Source organism: Capsella rubella, unplaced genomic scaffold, assembly GCF_000375325.1.
Source record: "Capsella rubella cultivar Monte Gargano unplaced genomic scaffold, Caprub1_0 scaffold_6, whole genome shotgun sequence".
Taxonomy (NCBI): Eukaryota; Viridiplantae; Streptophyta; class Magnoliopsida; order Brassicales; family Brassicaceae; genus Capsella; species Capsella rubella.
The window spans coordinates 5,543,832-5,563,573 of record NW_006238918.1 but is presented as its reverse complement, the minus strand read 5'-3'; the positions used below and the strand labels follow the sequence as shown (position 1 = coordinate 5,563,573).

General features: G+C 37.1%; 6 protein-coding genes across 9 annotated transcripts; 4 read left to right on the top strand and 2 right to left on the bottom strand.

Moving 5' to 3' along the window:
- Nucleotides 1-2: 2 nt before the first annotated feature.
- LOC17882676 (heat stress transcription factor A-1b) lies at nt 3-2,821 on the bottom strand. 2 transcript variants are annotated; one of them, XM_023780487.1, is made up of 4 exons: nt 2,284-2,375; nt 1,798-1,925; nt 311-1,497; nt 3-217 (listed from the first exon to the last, which is right to left on the bottom strand). In XM_023780487.1, the coding sequence occupies exons 2-3, from the start codon at nt 1,807-1,809 to the stop codon at nt 313-315; spliced, it is 1,197 nt and encodes a 398-aa protein (XP_023636255.1). In that variant the 5' UTR covers nt 1,810-1,925; nt 2,284-2,375; the 3' UTR covers nt 3-217; nt 311-312. The 2 variants fall into 2 exon arrangements, with proteins under 2 accessions (XP_023636255.1, XP_006289698.1); XM_006289636.2 differs by lacking the exon at nt 1,798-1,925 and having other exon boundaries at nt 2,284-2,821.
- A 185-nt stretch (nt 2,822-3,006) lies between these two features.
- Nucleotides 3,007-6,005, top strand: LOC17882552. Of its 2 annotated transcripts, none has more exons than XM_006289442.2 (12): nt 3,007-3,281; nt 3,621-3,719; nt 3,811-3,868; nt 4,018-4,098; nt 4,201-4,266; nt 4,377-4,615; nt 4,724-4,795; nt 4,963-5,085; nt 5,171-5,252; nt 5,414-5,460; nt 5,632-5,713; nt 5,808-6,005. In XM_006289442.2, exons 1-12 carry the CDS (start codon nt 3,055-3,057, stop codon nt 5,883-5,885), a joined length of 1,254 nt encoding a protein of 417 aa, XP_006289504.1. In that variant the 5' UTR covers nt 3,007-3,054; the 3' UTR covers nt 5,886-6,005. The 2 variants fall into 2 exon arrangements, with proteins under 2 accessions (XP_006289504.1, XP_023636690.1); XM_023780922.1 differs by having other exon boundaries at nt 3,189-3,281; nt 3,629-3,719.
- Nucleotides 6,006-6,134: 129 nt separating this feature from the next.
- On the top strand, nt 6,135-8,530 carry LOC17883198 (histone acetyltransferase MCC1). 2 transcript variants are annotated; one of them, XM_023780923.1, is made up of 5 exons: nt 6,135-6,594; nt 6,706-6,850; nt 7,618-7,717; nt 7,832-8,035; nt 8,136-8,530. In XM_023780923.1, exons 1-5 carry the CDS (start codon nt 6,449-6,451, stop codon nt 8,360-8,362), a joined length of 822 nt encoding a protein of 273 aa, XP_023636691.1. In that variant the 5' UTR covers nt 6,135-6,448; the 3' UTR covers nt 8,363-8,530. The 2 variants fall into 2 exon arrangements, with proteins under 2 accessions (XP_023636691.1, XP_023636692.1); XM_023780924.1 differs by having other exon boundaries at nt 7,832-8,060; nt 8,170-8,530.
- Nucleotides 8,531-9,179: 649 nt separating this feature from the next.
- Nucleotides 9,180-10,372, top strand: LOC17883216 (THO complex subunit 7A). Its single transcript, XM_023780920.1, is given in 4 exon segments — nt 9,180-9,255; nt 9,413-9,915; nt 9,918-10,042; nt 10,182-10,372. Coding segments are annotated over 3 exon segments (711 nt in total). The 5' UTR covers nt 9,180-9,255; nt 9,413-9,446; the 3' UTR covers nt 10,299-10,372.
- Nucleotides 10,373-10,735: 363 nt separating this feature from the next.
- On the top strand, nt 10,736-15,916 carry LOC17884247 (SART-1 family protein DOT2). Its single transcript, XM_006287012.2, has 13 exons — nt 10,736-11,018; nt 11,445-12,035; nt 12,486-12,624; nt 12,724-12,766; nt 12,945-13,058; nt 13,148-13,244; nt 13,330-13,396; nt 13,484-13,543; nt 13,643-14,252; nt 14,523-14,905; nt 15,002-15,222; nt 15,320-15,404; nt 15,509-15,916. The coding sequence occupies exons 2-13, from the start codon at nt 11,455-11,457 to the stop codon at nt 15,584-15,586; spliced, it is 2,478 nt and encodes an 825-aa protein (XP_006287074.1). The 5' UTR covers nt 10,736-11,018; nt 11,445-11,454; the 3' UTR covers nt 15,587-15,916.
- Nucleotides 15,917-16,613: 697 nt separating this feature from the next.
- Nucleotides 16,614-18,729, bottom strand: LOC17883798 (transcription repressor MYB6). Its single transcript, XM_006286592.2, has 4 exons — nt 18,651-18,729; nt 18,172-18,434; nt 17,027-17,755; nt 16,614-16,915 (listed from the first exon to the last, which is right to left on the bottom strand). Exons 2-4 carry the CDS (start codon nt 18,432-18,434, stop codon nt 16,882-16,884), a joined length of 1,026 nt encoding a protein of 341 aa, XP_006286654.1. The 5' UTR covers nt 18,651-18,729; the 3' UTR covers nt 16,614-16,881.
- Between the last annotated feature and the right edge of the window lie 1,013 nt (nt 18,730-19,742).

The window sequence follows — 19,742 nt, the reverse complement described above, 5'->3', positions numbered from 1 at the left end:
AATTAACCATATCGAGATGATAATTGAATACGATGAACGTTTTCACACAAAAGTAATTTACAATAGAACCAACACAAAAGTTATTCACAAGCATGGTGGTAAATCTTTTACGTTTCTTCTTCTTTTTTTGTCTGTTAAAGTTTTGTGTGTAATGAAATGGGTACAAACACCCTCTGGTATATTCCTCCTCCTTTCATATTCCCTTTCACAACCTCACCTGAAATTTACATCAGTGAGAAACAAATGATAAATCTCAAGACCATTGCAACAATGCAGAGAAATAGATCGTGAACTTAGCTGATGTCCTTACCTTCATTTCCTCTGTGCTTCTGAGGAAAGAAGTCCCATTTGTTCAGTGAGATAATTCATTTGCTGTTGATTCCGGGTCCACTCATTTGTTGTAGGTTGTTCTTGTTCCATTACCAAGTCATTATTCTCCACTGACCCTGATAGAATCTCGTCTGTATCTCCAATCGCTTGGCTTCCATCATCAAAAAACTGTTCCCAGAATGGATCTTGGACTCCGGGCAGCTTAGAGACTCCATCCAGTAACTCATTCATCTTTCCCTCGCCTTCAGGAGAAATTGCTTCGCCTTCAAACACATCTAAAGCAGCCATTATTGGATCGAAACACTCTCCATTACCTGTCTCACATCCAACTAAATCAGATTCAGGACTCCAAGAGGCTGTAGGTACTACTCCTTGAGCCGGACTTGAACTTAAAATCGGCTGAACTAGACCAGCTTGAGGATGATGAGCCAAATATACTTCGGGTACTTGATTTGTTACTGAGTGGGATGTGTTGGGTGAAACCTCGGCCAATGTTACTCTATTTGAAGGGTTCCCATTGTCTACAGAGTTAGAACTGGGAACATCACCCAATAGAAAACTGTCAGAACTGTTTGAAACTGGTTCATACTGAGGTGTGGTACTCGTATTTAAGAACTGTCGAAGCATATTTTGTGCTGCTTCGTTTATCGATGGCTGATATTTAACAATCTGACGGTTAAGACCATCAGCCCCATGGCTTCCACAATTCTCCTGTTCATCTCCAGAAAGTCTCCTCTTTTTGTTGCTTCCAGGAATTTGTCTGCTGCCATCATTATTCTGTTGTACTAACTGGTTCAAGAAACCTGGACTTTGAACAGCCTTTGCTAAAAACGACATCATTTGTTGTTGCCTCTGTTCCATCACCTGAACTTTCTGTCCCACATTCTGCAGTTGGTTTTCAGTAACTTGTTGTTGCTGCCTTAACCTGACGAGTTCTTGCATAAGAACATTCTTATCCCGCTTAAGTCTTTCCACTTCTTCTTCTAGTCCAAACTTCCCCACCTCGACACAAGCACCAGCTGATGAGTTCCGAACTTGGGTCTGCTGCTGATTCTGCTGCACATGCGAAGATTTTCTCCTAACAATACCCTTCAGTAGTTGTTTTTGGCCTCTTAAAAACCCTTCATTTGCAAATTCCCATCGATCTGGATCAACTTTTCTGAAACCCTGGACATAAGAATACAAAGACACTATTATATAGAACGAAATGCAAAAAAATGTAGAACTGAAACGATGCGACTTTTCTTGAATTTTGGGAAAGGAGAAAGACATCATAGAGCAATGGTACGAAACATTACAAAGATGTATAAGTATATGTTATAGACCAAGAAACAGTCCAGAGTAGTTATATGTTCTAGTTATAGTATAAGTATGAGAAGGAAACAAATTCTCTGCACTGTGTCTGGCTGCAGCATAATACTACCACGTTATAAGCAAAGTAATAGTTCTTAGTTTACCAAGATGTACCTGGAGGGACATATACAAACGAAAGCAAAGCTAATAGACATTCTGTTTTTGTGATTTAGAGCTACAAGGCAGAAACATGAATGAGGAAACCAATCTTCGGACATATATGAAAGTGAGCCTGCAAAGTTCTGTGGAATGTTTTGGTGAGTAGAAATGACATAGTTTTAAAAAGATTCTCCAATACAGCCATGGGATTAATTACCATACTAAGCTTATATATAGTTTAAACCAGATAGTACATAATAATTTGCTTAGTTTTACTCGCCAAAGGTACAATTTAGATACAAAACATCTATCTAGATTGATGCCCTACAAGTTCAATTTTTCAAAATAAACCCTACAAAAAGCATCGATTAACAAATTTAAATCTGAACTAAGACTAGAACCCTTAAAACTTCACGGTTTCCATGAAATCCAGATAAAACTGATCCATTTTTTTTTTCTTTTTTTAAAGAATTTAATGGCAACAGAAACATTGACGCTTACATAAGTGTTTAACTGTCTGACAAAGCTGGAGAAATTGTTGTGCTTGAAATACTTGGGCAGGAGCACCTTCGAGAACTCAGGCACGCTCCAGACGACGAAGCTGTTATTCCCGCTGCTCCAAGACACGACCTCATTTGTCGACGGATCATCAACCATGTCGTAGGTTTTGCTCAAGAAAGGCGGCACAGAGTTCACCGGCGGCGGTATAGACGGCGAATTCGCCGATGGTACGGATTCTGGAACCGGTTCCATAACTCGAAATGAAAAAGCAAGAGCTACTTCAAGTAAATCAAACGATCAGATCAATCGATTGATCCCGAAAATTTCTTGTGTTCTTCGCGAGCTAGCTCAAACAAGACTCTCTCTAGTGTTAAAGACCTCAATCTTGATCGAAGAAAGGACTTCTCACAGGCATGGGCATTTCGGTTTGATTCACTTTGGTTCAGATTTTAAATTCGGTTACACTGTATCTGCCACCTGAATTTGGTTCGGTTAAAGTCGGTTTTCAGTTGAAAAGCACACGTAGCATCAAAAGCAGATTTTTATGTAACGCTTACATTTTTCTCGGTGAGTTTTCGTACGTGGCATATTATATACCGTCAAAATAATAAAGATTATCTATCCGGCGTTAGATTACATAATTTATATTATTTGTATTAAAAAAGCCACGTAAGACGCAGACAAAACTTTTCCTGGCTCTTATCTGAGAATCTCTCTCTCTCGTACTGACACTAGTAATTGAAAGGAATTTGAAGTGAAGCGGCGAAAACGATGAATCCGGTCGCCGTTCATCGCGTTTCTTTGGAATGCGTTTCGCGTTTCTCTTTGATCCATCGAGAATCAGGCGAAGGATTCTCCGGTCGTCGGATTGCGAATTCGCGTGGAAGGAATCGGCCGATTCGGCGGTTGCATGTGGTGACGGCGGGTTTGATCACCAGCGCTGACTCGTTCGAGGTAGGGCGGCTTATCGGAAGCTACGGATTCATGAATGTTACTAGGTACTCTCACCCGATAGTTTCTAATTTATATATCGAAATTTTGTGTAAATGTTCAAAGATGTATGTCTGAAGTCTGTAATTGCCAGAGTTTATGAAATGTATGGGTGAGGTTTGACAATGATTTGATTTGAATTTTCTGTGTATTTTCCAAACTTCACTTTCGTTAATCTCATTGAATATTGAATTTGCTTTCGTTAAATGATTATTGCGCATCTTGCTTATGTTAGATTCTGCTAAGTTTGTTGGTCTATTTTTAACTCTTATACAGTATATGGCGTCCTGTTCTACTTCGTATTCTAAAGCTTTTGCCTTTTTCTTTCACCTCTTTTATACCCCTAGTTATTCAGGTTTGCAGCCAGGACCTGACTTTGAATACACTTCTGATGATATTGGTCGATTAAAATCTCAAGATATTGGAGAAGGCGGCGTTAAGATCAGGTGCAGTTTTTGGCGTTATGTAGACAATGTATTAAACTATAGTATGTTTTGGTCAAGTTAAAAGTGTATTAGCCCCGGCAGTTGTCTGCAGACTATATGAAGGAAGAATATCTCAGGGTCCGTTTCGAGGAACACCTGTTGTCTTTAAGGTGATTCTGCATGCTTTGTCAAACTTGTTTCTTTTTCTCAGCAATCACTGTTGTTTTCCAAAGGCATTATCCATTTTTATGAATCTGGTTACATTATCCAATCCATTTAGTTTGTTCATTCTTTGTCTCACATACTCATCTCCGTAAAGGTATATCCCGGACAGCGTGCTGGTGGAGTTGAGGCTGACATGATGGCAGCAAACGAGCTTAATGCACACTCCTTTCTTCAGGTTGAATAAAGAGCCATCCAAAATTGCTAAATGGATTTGTTTGTTTACACTTCATTGGCATTAAATAGTACAATCACCTTGTTATTCTATTTATATATGCAGAGCAAAAGCCTGCCTGCTAATCTCCTTTTACTTGTTGGTGGCTTTGAGACACAATTTGGAGAACAGGTCAGGCTTACAGTTTGAGGCGCTTAAGTGTAGTATGTTGAGTCTAAGGTGCACAAGTATGTCGATATTTTACTTTATGGAACCTAGGTTGAATCGTTTTATCCATACAGTGGCTGGCATTTCGTGATGGTGGGAAAGATAGTGCAGCTGACTACGCACGAACTGCAAGTGAAAAAACATCAAGAGCTCGCTCGCAAGGAGTATGGAACCCTTATGAAAAAGAGGTGATGATGAAACGAAGGAGAAACTTTGTCATTAAAATTCTACAGGGTGCAATGAAAGGTCTAGCCTTTATGCATGCTAATGACAGGTTACACCAAAGTCTCGGGCCATCCTCTATTGTTCTCAAGTATGCCCCCCTACGAACACCTGAAAGTGATAGCACACGCACCTCTGTCTCGGTATAAGTGTATCATCTCTCTATTAATTTTGTCGATTTTTCTGAAATGATATTTAGTACACCAGCAGAACGAGAAGCCATCTATTTAATACCGAGGCTGCGAGATCTAGCCTTTTCTGTTGACATAAGGTTCCCTCACTCTCTTCCATCCCTGATTGATTATTTATACTTAGCAATTGGAGTTTTCTAATATTTCTCCATTATAGTCTTGCTGTTTATAGCTGGAACTAGCATTGTTGAGATAATGTTGGTGCTTTTTATCAACTCGCTGTTAATAGACTGAGTACACCTTTCAGGCCTTCATGCTTGGAGGAAGGAGCCACTTCTGGTGCACTGTCAGAGCAACTTTGGCGAAGGGCAACTGCTTCTGGTGCCTTTACAGTTTTTGAGAAAAGAGCTTTTGGGATTGCAGATGACATGTAATGCTTTTGCTTTCTAAGTCTTTCGCGTAATATGTTGTGAATATTGTTTGATAAACTCTTAACACATTCTTGTGGTTTACAGATATGAAGCCGGTCTTCTTTTGGCATACTTAGCCTTTGTTCCATTCTGTGAAGCAGGCGTAATGGATTCTCTATCTCTTCAGGCAAGATGTCATGTTACTGGATGCAGTTAATTTAAACAGATCTGTTTTTTTTCATCTTAACACTAATATCTCCTTATTGATCTCACAAACATATCAGCTCTCATCTTTTGTCTTCCCGAAACAGTTTCTGTTTAACCGTTATTTAATCCTATGAACTGCAGAGGCTACTAGAAAACACTTTCCGGCTGGATATCGAGGCTGTAAGAGAGTAAGCCTCTTGTTTTCTCCAGATTAACTTACATTCTGTTAAGTTATAAATGTCATTTGTTAGAAGCTTAAATAAAGCATTTTATTTAGCACCAAAGAGACGTTGTATACATTCAATCGTTTGTTCCTCCAAGTCTCCGAGTTAAAAAAACCTCACTGATGTGTTATACAGGTACTGTTTAGCCGATGAACGCCTGGAAGAAGCTGTTAAGTTTCTTGATCTTGGTGATAAAGCTGGTTGGGAATTACTCCAGGTATATAGTCCCTATGACTATCTCTGCATATATCTACATTTGGAAAGTTATGGTCCTTTGACCAATATAGTCTGTGTGTGTGGTGTTTTGGTAGGCAATGTTGAACGCTGACCATCGGAAGCGGCCAATGGCGGAAGCTGTTCTTAATCACAGATTTTTGAACGGCGTTTAATTGAGTAGAGATGAAGATTATGTATTTACATGTGTAGAATACAAACTATTAATCCTTGATCCATGTTCAGGACATGTTATAATCATAATTGTATGTCTGTGACGTGTTTCTATGTCAATATTTGGAAATAGCAGGATGATAAAAAGAAATTATCGTCATGATAATAATATGGCTCCATCTTCTCGAAGTCGAACCGATACCTGGCACTAGACTAAACCAAAGTTTTACTACAAAATAATGTCAAAGGAAAGGGAGAATAGTAGTGAAGAAGAAGCACGTGCTTGATTGTCGGAAGGCACGTGAGGTGTTGTGATCCGAAGAATGAAGCTTCGCTTTAACCCATTAACGATGTGGGGGAAACACGGCCAAGGAAGCAAAAGTCGTTTCTTCGAAAGATCAACAAAGCCCCCCAATCTTCGGATTCTGGAAACCCTAACCCACCCGGATCCGATTCAGACAGACTGGTCGGAGGCCGATTTGATCTGTAGCTGGATTTTTCCTCAAATGAAAAGTGTCGTAAATCTACAATTCCAAGTTGTTTGAGTCTTAAACATCTCGATCAAATGTCGCGGTTTCCTCGTGGATTCGTGGAGAATTCATCAATGGAGGAACCCAAAATCGCTCGTCGTCCAAGTATTTGCTTCAGGCCAATAAACCCTTGTGATTTAGAACGTTTGGAGCAAATCCATCGAGATATATTCCCTATCAGGTACAATTTTTAATTAACTTACCTTTGATATTATTATTCTAAATCTAGTTTTTGGATTTGACTTTCCCTTTTTTGGAAGTTTTATCAAAGCATTTGATTTGATTTGTTCAGGTATGAATCTGAGTTTTTTCAGAATGTTGTCAACGGAGGTGATATCGTCTCTTGGGCTGCTGTTGATCGGAGCCGCCCTGATGGTCATTCCGAGGAACTTATTGGATTTGTCACTGCCAAAATCGTGCTTGCTAGAGAAAGCGAAGTGAGTTTTCGAATATTGTCTTCCTTTCTCGTTTAGCTTTATTTTAGCTTCTGTAAACTAGGCTGCAAGGTCTTGTTCAAGTGTACATTTTGAATGTCAGAAATGGATTTTTTACGTTTTTAATTATCATTGAAGCTTGGTTTTAGTGGTTTTTGGGTTTCGTTTAGAAGCTGCACGTTCTTATCAGGTGTAGATTATGAATGTTTGAAACAGGTTTCTTATTATTGGAGAAAAAAGCTTAAAGTTGTTAATGGTTTTGAGCTATGATTGAAGCTTGTTTTGAATGGTCTTTGGATTTTGTAAAGAAGCTGCAAGGTTCTGTATAGTGTAGATTGTGAATGTTTGAAAGGGTTTCACGAGATGTATTTCTTACAAGGTTCTTGTAAATCATTACAAATTCAGCAGGTTTAAGTTTTTCATTGAAGCTTGTCTAGTCGTATGTTTACCACATGGGTTTTAACTTTTAAGCATTGTCTTCTCTTAGTTCTTCGCCTTTCGGTTTTATACTAATATTTCCTAATAATTTTGTACAGCAAGTAACAAGTTGTAAAGTTTAGATTTTCGTAATGTCCTATGTTTAAGCATGAACTGTTAAGCCACGTTCATAAGATGGGTATCTGACTAAACTTCCTAAACATCATATGGATCCATTTTTGTGACTTCTTTATTATAATTCAACTTGCTTGTTCTCAGTTCGATTAATATAACGAGTCAAGGACTATTTTTTTTTCCGTTTATGTATTGATAGTTATCTATGCCTTGCACAGATATCAGATCTAATAAGATATGACTCATCAAAGGGAGAGGAGACATTGGTGTACATCCTAACACTTGGAGTTGTAGAAACATACAGAAAACGGGGAATAGGTATTAATTATGATTCTGAACCCATGTAGTAAACCAATGACATGGATCTTTGATTCTTCTCTTATTTTGCTTGGTTTTGTTAATAATATTAAGTTCTGCAACTTTTTTATGCAGCTAAGTTACTTATTAATGAGGTCGTCAAATACGCTTCTAGTATCCCTGTGTGTCGTGGTGTTTACCTTCATGTGATTGCACACAACAATCCTGCAATTCGACTGTACAAAAGAATGTCTTTCAGATGTGTAAGGAGATTACACGGATTCTACTTAATCAATGGGCAGCATTTCGATTCTTACCTGTTTGTCTACTTTATCAACGGTTCTCGCTCTCCTTGCTCACCCTTGTATGTACAAAACACAAGTATTTTTTGCATTCTAAATTCTTTTTGCTGTGATGTTTCTTTGCGGTTTCTTCATAGATGGGGTTATCGTTGAATCATGGCTGCATTGCAGAGATCTTGCGGTGTTGGTTCTGAATTACATGAGGAGTGGAATCAAAACAGTCGCATCAAAGCTGACGATTAACCATGAAGATAAAGGCTCGAAATGGCTTAAATGCAAAGATAACACGCGGTGTCTCTTACCCACTCAAACCAAACGAAACCTTGCATCCGAAAGAGTATCATCCGGGTACGATTATGTTTAGTGTCGTCGGTCTCCAATTCGTAGACTCTGTAAAATCATTCATATCAATGTCTTCCATTAAGGTTATGATCCTCTTGTGTGTGCTGTGTAGAATAATAATGTAATAAAAATGTAAATATTTTGTGATAGTTGAAGACACTTTTCTTTGGGAGAGGGTTTCAAATTCAAACCACTGAAAAGTCTTTATACATTAGTTATAGCTTTGTTGAAAAATAGCTTTGTGCTTTGTAGCGAAAACTAGGATAAGCTCATATGTGTATTACTTAAATTACAAATACAATACCCTAACTTTCTTCTTTAGAAACCGGATTCGTCTTCATCATGAACACCTTCGCTTTGGCTCTAATTGGGTCTATCCAGCTATTTTACATGACATAGAGTTAACAAGAGATGTTTGAACAAATTACAAACCAGACCAAATTTGAACTGAACTGGAAATCTGCTATTCTAAAAATCGAAATGAGTTTTTAAAAAACATCTAGATGGGGTGGGTAATACTTCTTTTAAGTTTATCCGAAAAATCGAAATCAGTCTGAGCCAAAGCCCATATTTAACATCCTAGGTAGGAATTAACCATTTTGGAATCTCAAGACCAAAACTTTTCTAGTATATTGTAATTTTTTTTAAAAAGAACAGGGATTATCATACCAAAAAAAATGAAAGTTCAATAGAGATTAGAGAAGGGGAAAAAACAAAAACGAGCAAATTGAAGAACGAGGGAAAGGGAAAGAACCGGGAAACATCGGATTAGGGTTCACACTTCATCCGTTTTTGGAATTTTGACCGTAGAAGAAGAGGCTCCTGGATCTTGGGTTCCGGTTAAAGTACGTGAAAGATTATCTCTCACTGCGATTAGTAGTTCGAATGTTTTAGTTCGGTTCTGTTAACTCCTAGGTAAATCGAGAGTATTAGACATTAGTGTGTTCTCATTGTTGACTTTTTTTTTTAGCTTACATGGATTTATTTATATGATTCTGATAAATGCATGGTCAGAAATTGGGAAATTTTTTTATCATGTTTGCTTAGCTCATGATATGTGTATGTTCTGCAGATTTGAGTGAAAAACAAGAATCAAGTAGTTAAAGATGTCTGTGAGAGCTAGGAGGATTGTCTCTGGTAGGTCTGAGACAATAGCAGCTAATTACGCCTTTGATCCGTTAGAAGATGACAAAATTATAAGAAATAGGCTTCTCACACGCACGACTACCACCAGAGGCGAACCTCCGTTGAAGAAGCTTCAAAAGAAATTCACTTCTTTCGTTATTGAGGTAGACAAAGAAGAAGATAACTACGGTGACTGCGGTAGGCTCGCCAAAGCTTTTTTACAGGAGCTTTCCGCTTTTGAGATTCCTCTTCTTAAGAGCCAAGCGGTTGTTGCTGCGAATCTTAGGGAGAAAGATAACTTCAACGAGCTTAAAGGTGAGACAAATAGGCAGATAGTGCAGGCACAAGCTGATATAGAAGACCTTAAGAAACAGCTTGAAGAGAGTAAAATAGAGAGACAGCATAAAGAGGAGTGTGAAGCCATTAGGAAACTTATCTCTGCTCAGCCACCGAGTCAGGGACACAGAAGGTTATACATGAACTGAATAAGGAGATTGCAGAACTCGAGGCCGAGAATACCGCAAGTTGGAGACTTCTCGAGCTAAGGAAGAAGCAGTTTGCATTGTTGTTGCATGTGGTATGTCGGTTTTACATGTTTCATCGTATTTTACAGCAAAGATTCTAAACAAAAGTTTGCCTTTCTCGAGTTTCCTTGTAATGTTTTTGCTAAATTCTAACTTGTTTGTTTTTGGTTTTGTGAAAATTTGTATGTACAGGTGGATGAGTTGCAAGAGACAATGGAGGACGAACAGAAGAGTATGGTGGAAGAAATGCAGAGGAATATGTCGGAGGAAACAATGGCTGATGGCGCTGAAGCCATGTCCACTGATTAGCTCCTAATCTTAGCTACTCTGTCTTCTCTTGAATGCTAAAGTAGCCTTTCATTGCCAAGAATATGTTTTATAAATATCTGGTTTCTGGTTACCTCAGAACTAAAAGTGCAATGATTTAGTCACAATTGCAGTTTCAGAACTCTGCTTTGGCCGGTGGGTGAGAAATGGTGAACAAAGAAGGATACTACATTATGCAGATTCAGGAAGTTTATGTAGAAAATGGCAATCTTTTCAAAGCTTTTTTTGAGGACTATAAAAAAACTGGTTTTGACTTTTGAGTCTTCCATAAACCGGTGCGGTCATGAGAATTTTCTTTGGATATATTTACACTAAACTAATTTGGTTAACCGGTTCAGAATTATACCGACTAAGATTTAACCGGAATAATATATAAACACGTATATCTTCACTTATTTCCATTTATTCTTTTGCACAATCGTTCTCCTCTCGTCGCCACCAGAGTCTCTCCGTCTCTTTCCACGGCGAACTTGCGATCGTCTGCTGTATGCTACAGCTCTCTAGCTTGAAGCATTAGCTTCTCACTTTCTTTACAGTTACTAAGGCTTCTTTCTCTTCTTAATCTGCTATTCGTCGGCGTACGTTCGCAATTTTTCTGTAAACCCTTGGAAATTCCTCCTGCAATTCCTGATTGTTTTCAACCTTCTTTGTCCGTGGATCCAATATCTCAGTTGTACTTTCCACTGAAGGCTTGATCTCGAGGTAAGTCTATTGGATGTTGATGCACTTTTGCTTTCTCTGCGGATGTTTACGTTCTGTATCCGATGAATATCGTATTGCTTGACCTTGTTCCCTTTCCCGTTTATCCTCCAGTATTATACTTCGTGGTATAACCAGAACCAGGATTTGATTTTACCTTTTTCCCCAATGTTAATGAAATTCGTCTTAGGTTAGGGTTTTACTCGTTAATTGTGTTGTTTGGGATGTTGGGAAACGTTTGTCAAACTAATAATCTTCACCGGTACTTAGTTGGAGTAATTCACATGTAGCTGGTTCTGATTATCAATTTGCAGGAATAGTAGTTTTTTGCTCGTCTTGCTCATTCTAGTCTGCAGCCATTGTAAGTGTTGTTTCTGAGCTGTTCCATTTGGTGATTAGGTCTTGATTGAGTTCTTGGTTTTCATGTAGTCGTTTGAAGATGGAAGTTGAAAAGTCTAAATCAAGGCATGAAAGCAGAGAAGAGAGAGCTGAAAACGAGGGTTCTCCTGTTAGAGAACACAGAGATGGAAGGAGGAAAGCTAAGGATCATAGGAGCAAGGATAAAGAAAAGGACTATGAACGAGAAAAGAACAGGGATAAGGAGCGTGAAAGGGAAAAGGATCACCGTAGGGATAAAGAGAAAGAGAGGGATCGGAAAAGAGATAGAGAGGGAGACACTGAGAAGGAGATCTCTAGAGGTAGAGATAAAGAGAGGGAGAAAGAAAAGAGCAGAGATAGGGATAGAGACAGGGAAAGAGTAATAGAAAAGGAGAAGGAAAAAGAAAGAGATAAACATAAAGATAGAGAAAATGAGAGGGAAAGAGAAAAAGACAAGGATAGGTCAAGAGTGAAGGAGAGAGTGAGCAAGAAAGGTCATGAAGATGATGACGAGACTCAAAAAACTGCAGAAAGATATGAACATTTTGACAACAGAGGTCTAAATGAAGGTGGCGATAATGTTGATGTTACATCAAGTGGCAAAGAAGCATCTGCAATGGAACTTCAGAATCGCATTTTGAAGTAAGTGATTCTTGCTATTCAATCTTTGAAATTTGATATCAAGTGTTTTATATAATATGGTTGAGAAAATTTTGCCTTTCCATGATTTATGGATAGACTGATTTTCTGGGTATCCTATATTTCTTGCGCTCGTTTTGTTTCTTTGATGCTGTGAGCCTGTGACCGTATTTTATAATTACCTACTCTAACACCTAATATAAAGGATTAGAACATCTCTTTGCGAATATTGATTCTATCCCAGAAGTGCTGCTGTTTAGTTTACTGGTTACTAATTAGTATGATTTACTACTAGTATTGTTTTTGTATATCTTATGATAATCTTTTGTCTTGTTACAAAGTACTGTGTCATTACTCATAAGGTCCAAGGCTCTGCATATTTCTCGTTTGTTATATGACATCTAGATGTACGGGTAGTATAAGAATTAAAAAGATTTGTGTTCTCTTCCATAGGATGAGAGAGGAAAGAAAGAAGAAAGCTGAAGATGCTTCTGATGCTCTATCATGGGTTGCAAGGAGCCGTAAGATTGAGGAAAAAAGAAATGCTGAGAAGCAAAGAGCACAGCAGCTCTCCAGAATATTTGAAGAGCAGGTGTTACCTCCATTCCTTGGACATATTGTATCCTTTTATTTCTCCATAACCTCCTTTTATTTGACATTATTAATCTAATCATATCTTATATCTGTTCAGGACAATCTTAATCAAGGTGGAAATGAAGATGGCGAGGATGGCGGTATGTTTTCATTTCGAGTTCTTTCACCATTAACTTTAAATCGTCAAAATAAAAAACTAATCATGTAAAACGTGTATTCTATCATACCATAGAATCCCATTTTTTTTTTTTTTCTAAATCCAGTTTTTCATGTGATGCGTTCTGGTTGATGATTTATCTTGACATATTCTGGTTACAGGGCATCTATCAGGTGTCAAAGTTCTACATGGTTTGGAGAAAGTGGTGGAAGGTGGAGCAGTTATCTTGACACTAAAAGACCAAAGTGTCCTTGCTGATGGAGACGTTAACAATGGTTAGTATCTTTTTATGCTCTCTTGTATTTATGCTATCAGCATAGTTGATATGAGGGTCTGTAAACTAGATTTGCAACTATTCTGGCAGAGATTGACATGCTAGAAAACGTGGAAATTGGAGAACAGAAGCGTCGGAATGAAGCTTACGAAGCAGCCAAAAAGAAAAAAGGAATATATGATGATAAGTAAGTTAATATTTCAACGGCATTTAGATAGATGAGCATATATGTGTTGCTTAAGACTGAAACATGGCATGTTATTGATTATTAGGTTTAATGATGATCCCGGGGCAGAAAAGAAGATGCTTCCGCAGTATGATGAGCCCGCTACTGATGAGGTCAGTTACTCATTCTACCGGATTTCTCAATTTCCAGAAATATAGGCACTCCATTGTATAAATTGTTGTTACTGCTTTTGTCTTTAGGGGGTCTTTTTGGATGCAAAGGGTCGTTTCACTGGTGAAGCTGAGAAGAAGCTGGAGGAGGTACTATTCTTCCTAACCTTTTTTTAATATTAAGTGGATCGTAGTAACTAGTTAGTATACACTAATGGAATTTATTGTCTTTCATGTTCTACCTATCAGCTGCGTAAGAGAATTCAGGGTCAGACAACAAATACATTTGAAGACCTTAACTCATCAGCAAAGGTCACATCAGATTACTTCTCACCTGAAGAAATGCTAAAGTTTAAAAAACCAAAGAAAAAGAAACAATTGCGGAAAAAGGATAAATTGGACATAAGCTTGCTTGAAGCAGAAGCTATTGCATCGGGAATCGGAGCTGAAGATCTTGGTTCTCGTAAAGATGGCAAAAGGCAGGCCATGCAAGAAGAGAAAGAAAGAATGGAGTATGAAAAACGGAGCAATGCCTATCAGGAAGCCATTGCTAAAGCTGATGAGGCATCCAGTCAACTCCGAAGGGAACTAATTCAGCCTATTAAAAGAGATGAAGATGAGAGTATGGTGTTGGCAGATGATGCTGAAGATCTTTATAAATCGTTAGAGAAAGCTAGGAGGTTAGCTCTCATTAAGAAAGAGGAAGCTGGATCTGGTCCTCAGGCAGTTGTACATCTTGTGGCTTCTAGCACCAATCAAACAACAGATGAGAATAGCACCACTGGGGATGAAACACAAGAAAATACAGTAGTTTTCACAGAGATGGGAGACTTTGTCTGGGGTCTTCAGCGTAATGAAGGTAAAGTTTCAATCATCTTCTGACACTTTTACACTGTTATTTCTGTTATGCCTCTATTATATTGATCTGAATAGTACTTCCCACATTATTTGAAACATTTAGTTGGTGTCATACACGGCACTCTCTCTTACACATATGCATATACTAATTGAATGCATGGGGTTAGACTTGTCTGCAAATAGTTCTCCTACCTGCGGATCACTTAAACAAAACTGTGCTTAGTGGTTAGAAGTGGTATAGAGTTTTTGATCTATTGTTATGGCCTTTCAGTTGTGCGGAAGCCTGAAAGCGAAGATGTTTTTATGGAAGAAGATGAAGCACCCAAAGCTCCTGTTGATGTAAAGGAAGAGCATCCTGATGGGTGGACAGAAGTAAAAGATACTGATATGGATGAAGCAGATGATTCATCAGATACCAAAGAGGTAACTCCTGATGAAACTATACATGAGGTTGCGGTTGGAAAAGGATTATCTGGTGCATTGAAGCTTCTTAAAGACCGAGGAACCCTAAAGGAGAAGGTCGACTGGGGTGGTAGAAATATGGACAAAAAAAAGAGCAAGCTTGTGGGTATTGTGGATGATGAAGGAAGTAAAGAATCTAAAGATAGATTCGCAGACATCCGGATTGAGAGAACTGACGAGTTTGGTAGAACTGTAAGTGTTCTCAAGCTTTGCTTCTCACTCTTATTAAACTCGTCCTTGCGTGTATTTGTAAAATAATCGATGTTCAAATTTCATGTTGTTTAACAGTTAACTCCAAAAGAAGCCTTTCGATTACTCTCTCACAAATTCCACGGGAAGGGACCTGGAAAAATGAAGGAAGAGAAACGAATGAAACAGTACCAGGAAGAGCTCAAGTTAAAGCAAATGAAAAACTCAGACACACCATCGCAATCTGTTCAAAGAATGAGAGAGGCTCAAGCTCAACTGAAAACTCCTTACCTTGTCCTCAGTGGCCATGTCAAACCAGGGTATATATTTGCTTTATCATTCAGTTTTAGTTTTAGGCATCACTGAGAAGTGACGCTCAGTTTCTTTGAACTAACACTTGTTTGTTATATTTTATAGACAAACTAGTGATCCTCAGAGTGGGTTTGCGACAGTTGAGAAGGATATTCCAGGAAGCTTAACACCAATGCTTGGTGACACAAAGGTTACATGATCTGAGATAAAAAAAAATACATTCCTCTTCAACAACTTATTAATAAGATGCCTGATCCAGGATAATTATTGATCTTTTGCCTTAAAACGTTTCAGGTGGAGCACTTCTTGGGAATAAAGCGGAAATTGGAGCCTGGTAACTCGAACACACAAACAAAGAGACCAAAGCCTTGAAGGACACTTTCAGATAATCTTGCTTGCGTCTTTGCTTCACATCGATTTGGCTCTGGTAAACTCTTTTTCAGGATTCTGATTACGTCTCTGTTACAGTCTTTAGAAGAAGACATAGCTCAATATATAGATCCATGCGGAGACTGATGATATTTTGATGAAGTTGCCAAAAATGGCATGGGTTTGGTTTCAGTTCTGTAATCAAACTTCTTTTAGCAGGAAATGATTCAAAAGATCTCGAGTTTTTGATTCAGACAGAGATAAACCATAAGGTCCATAACCGTTGGCATTTTTATTTTCTCGAAAGTAATTTAAGTTCTTTTCTTGTTAAAATAAATTAATGAAATCGCTAACACATGTTTCTCCTTATATTTCCCTGTCACACCTCCAAATCAGAAATGTGCTTGAGTGTTTAACTTGAATTAAAATTGATAATTATGTTTCCTTTGACTGATAGTATTCAATATCAAGGGATTCCTTCTTCATGAGTCGGTTGACCAAAAAAAATGTTTATGAGTCGTCATCGTTTAGTTTCGGCCGCAAGATTAAAAAATAGTGCCAAGATGTTCTATCCCACGAGACATGTAGCGTAAGCTATGTAACTATAACTTTTATTCAATTAATCTCTGTTTTGTCTCCTATTAAAGTCAAAAGTGTCAAAACAAGATTGTGTCACTTTCGAGAGTATATTTTGTAGTTCACTTCTTCTTACCCATCGCCAACTAAATCTTTTAATCTTCCAATTATATTTGGTAAAACAAACAAAAAAAATATTATATATTTCTTATCCAAAAGTAATCATATTTTATTTGATCATTCGGCATGGGAGAGCCAAGGAATCTGTTTTGTTCTTACATGTTGACTAATATATAAAATACATCACAAGCTTGTTTGTTTTTTTCTTGCATTTGCGTATGCGTTTACGTGTCAACATTATGTTTACTTACTCTCCAGTTATTTTTTTGATATTTAAAATCCAAATGGAAGAAAAGATTTGCGTTTGTGCATGTTTATATATACTCTGAGAAAAGAAAACAACGTTTGTATTTGTTCATAAAATAATATATAACGGAGATGTATGTTATAGTAATTACAACAAACACGAATACTTTGTATCTAATACTGTAAGGTAATTAATTAAATTTGTACAAGATCAATGTTTACCACACATGGACTTAATTATGTAAAAAAACAAACTGTAAAGATTGGTGGACAACAAATATGTTTTTAACTCTATCGACAACAAATAAAATTATGAAGTATTCTCTCTTTTAATTATTTTCCAATCTTGTCTACTATTAAGGAAATGGCCATGGTTCCGAACACGTTTGCCTGCAAAATGGAGAATTAAACCATTAGACTAGCCAAACCCTCTCATGTGATAACTAAGAATCGCATACATGCAAGATTTATGTAGAAGAGTAATTAATCGAGAGGACTTACTCTATTATCTCTTTCCAATAAGAATCGCTTGCGCCATCGTCAATAATGTCACACCATGGCTGATGATGATCTTGTGTGAACGTTGAATTTGATGATGAAGGATTTGTAGTATGATCAGGATGATGATGATAATTTCCGATGTCATTTTTCTTGATCATGGGTTGTTTGGAATCTTCAGGAGAAGCAGGAACTAAAAGAGGGAGTGAATTATGATCATCGTGAAAATCGGGTTGTATGGGGCCGGAAGTTAAAGAATCCAAAGGGTGATCAACAATTTGGCTTTTCACCATCAAATCATCATGATCATGATTGTTCTCATCAAGAATATTAGAAAAGCTTTGAGACTGACCAAATATAGTTTGGTTCTCCGAGTAAGAAGATTGGCCAAAGAGGTTGTTATTGTTTTGCATGGTTGATGAAGAAAAAGAAGGATTATTGGTGTTGTTGTTGTTGCTAAGGACTTGAATCATATTGTGTATCAATTGAGCTTTAGCCAGACTTGTTGCATCCAACTGCACGTTTTGATTGAGATTCAAGAGGCTGTTGAAGTTTGCGGCGGCGGCCATAAGCTGCGGGAGAGCAGCTAGAACATTTAGATGGTCAGTTCTTGGCCTATGGGTCACTGGATCAATCCCCATCTGGAGAAGTTTCTTTCTCAAATGTGTGTTCCAATAGTTTTTTATTTCATTGTCCGTTCTCCCGGGAAGATTACCGGCTATCGACGACCACCTTTGAAAAAAAATCATACACTAAATTAAAGATAATCATACTGATAATATTATCATAGTGGATTAGTTTAAGACGACTAATTAATACCTAATATTGATTTGCTATGGTCATAACAAGAATTCGTTTTCAAGATTGAAAAAACGGCTACAGACGTATGCACCTAGAGAAAACCAGTGTAGTAGGTAAATGTATATATTCTTCATCCATAAACCATATACTAATATATATGTAAAACTTATATATTTCATATATTCGACTACTCTTGATTCTAGTTATAAACTCGATCCATCTTAGCTCGTTTCACACTAACTTTTTAGACCACACAACCTATGAGATATAATTAAAAGGATTTTGACTTAGAAAGAAAAAAAAAAAGTAAAGACTTATATATAAAGTGAAAAAAGCAAATTCATTACTTGTTTCCAAGAAGGGAATGGAGGTTAATAATAGTTTGTTCTTCTTCTTCTGTGAAATTTCCTCTCTTAATGTCAGGTCTCAAGTAGTTAGTCCATCTTAATCGACAACTCTTCCCGCATCGGTTCAAACCAGCTTGCTTCGGAAGAGCTCTCCAGCTTCCATGGCCATGTTTTTGAATGTGAACTATCAGTTTCTCATCCTCCTCTTGTGTCCATGGCCCTTTCTTTAATCCATTCTCATCGCAACATGGTGATCGTCCCATCTATACAACAAAAATATTTTTTAAGTAAGAAAGTAATCTTGAATAAATACTCAATCGCATAAGTATAGACTTGCATCGATCTAAGAGATAAAGTATAAAGATTGCAAACTTATGACTCGTAATTGAATTCATGATTATATTTGAACTTGTTAACGTGTGTATGAGCTAGCAGAAAAATATGTACGTATATGCATGCATGTATATGTATCGTCGAACCTGTTGAAGAGCACGTTGAAGGGAGAAAGATTTTGATGAAGGAGATCAAAATAATCTTTAGTGAATGAGGCTAAGTGTGTGTGTGTGTGATCTTAGCATTTATATAGGGCTTTTGTGTCTTGTATCTTGTCGGACGGAGAAGATCTTAGTTTAGCTTTTGACTTTGCTGACCTGAGAATGACGAAAATGTCCTTGTGGAAAGTTATCAAAATGTAATTGTAAGAAGAAGAAAAATCAAGGAAGAGAAGAGAAGATGATCAAGTTTGTGAAGCAATGTAGCTATAGGTACACAAAAGTTGCTGCAACTAATCCATATGTTGACAAAAGGCAGTTTGTATATTAATTTAAGCCCTTTTAAAAAAAAAAATTCTTACAAACGAAAACTAATATTAAGTATTATGGATATGTACATATATACTTATCATCATAGCTTTTTGTAATGAAGTATTCCTAACAGAAAACTAAATTAAACTAAGATCTTAAAAAATAGTTCAGTTTGTTTTCCTCTTCACTTGAAACTTAGCCATTTGGGTTTAGGCCAAAAAAAAAAAAATTCAACCATACACTGTTATCCTTCTTCTCTGTCATATTGCATACCTTTTAAGTGGTAATTCAAAAAAAAAAAAAATACTACACAAATCACGAAATTACTAATTAGTGGTTATATATGATCTAGGTTTTTCTTTTTGTGCTAGAAAAATATAGAGATGCAAAACTTTTTTGATTTGATATTTCATTAATTAGTGTTTTAAGTAATTAATGAAAGCAATTTTTCAAGATTCTCCCATTTAATTGATTATGTTTCAATTATATATAAGTTTGTCATTTCTCCCTTTTAAAAATATGCGTACATGGAACCTATTCGTACCAACATATATAAATTAGGTTTCCACGTGGATACGTTAAACTTGTTTCATCAGACGTTAAATTATATATAGTATTGTGTATATTGTATTTGATATATATCGTATTATACATTACAACATTTTTTGCAAGAAACAGTGTCGACAACAGTATGCATTACTGGTCATTAGTCAACAAATGATCCACACCATGCCACGTAACTCAACAACATATCATAATACGTATAAA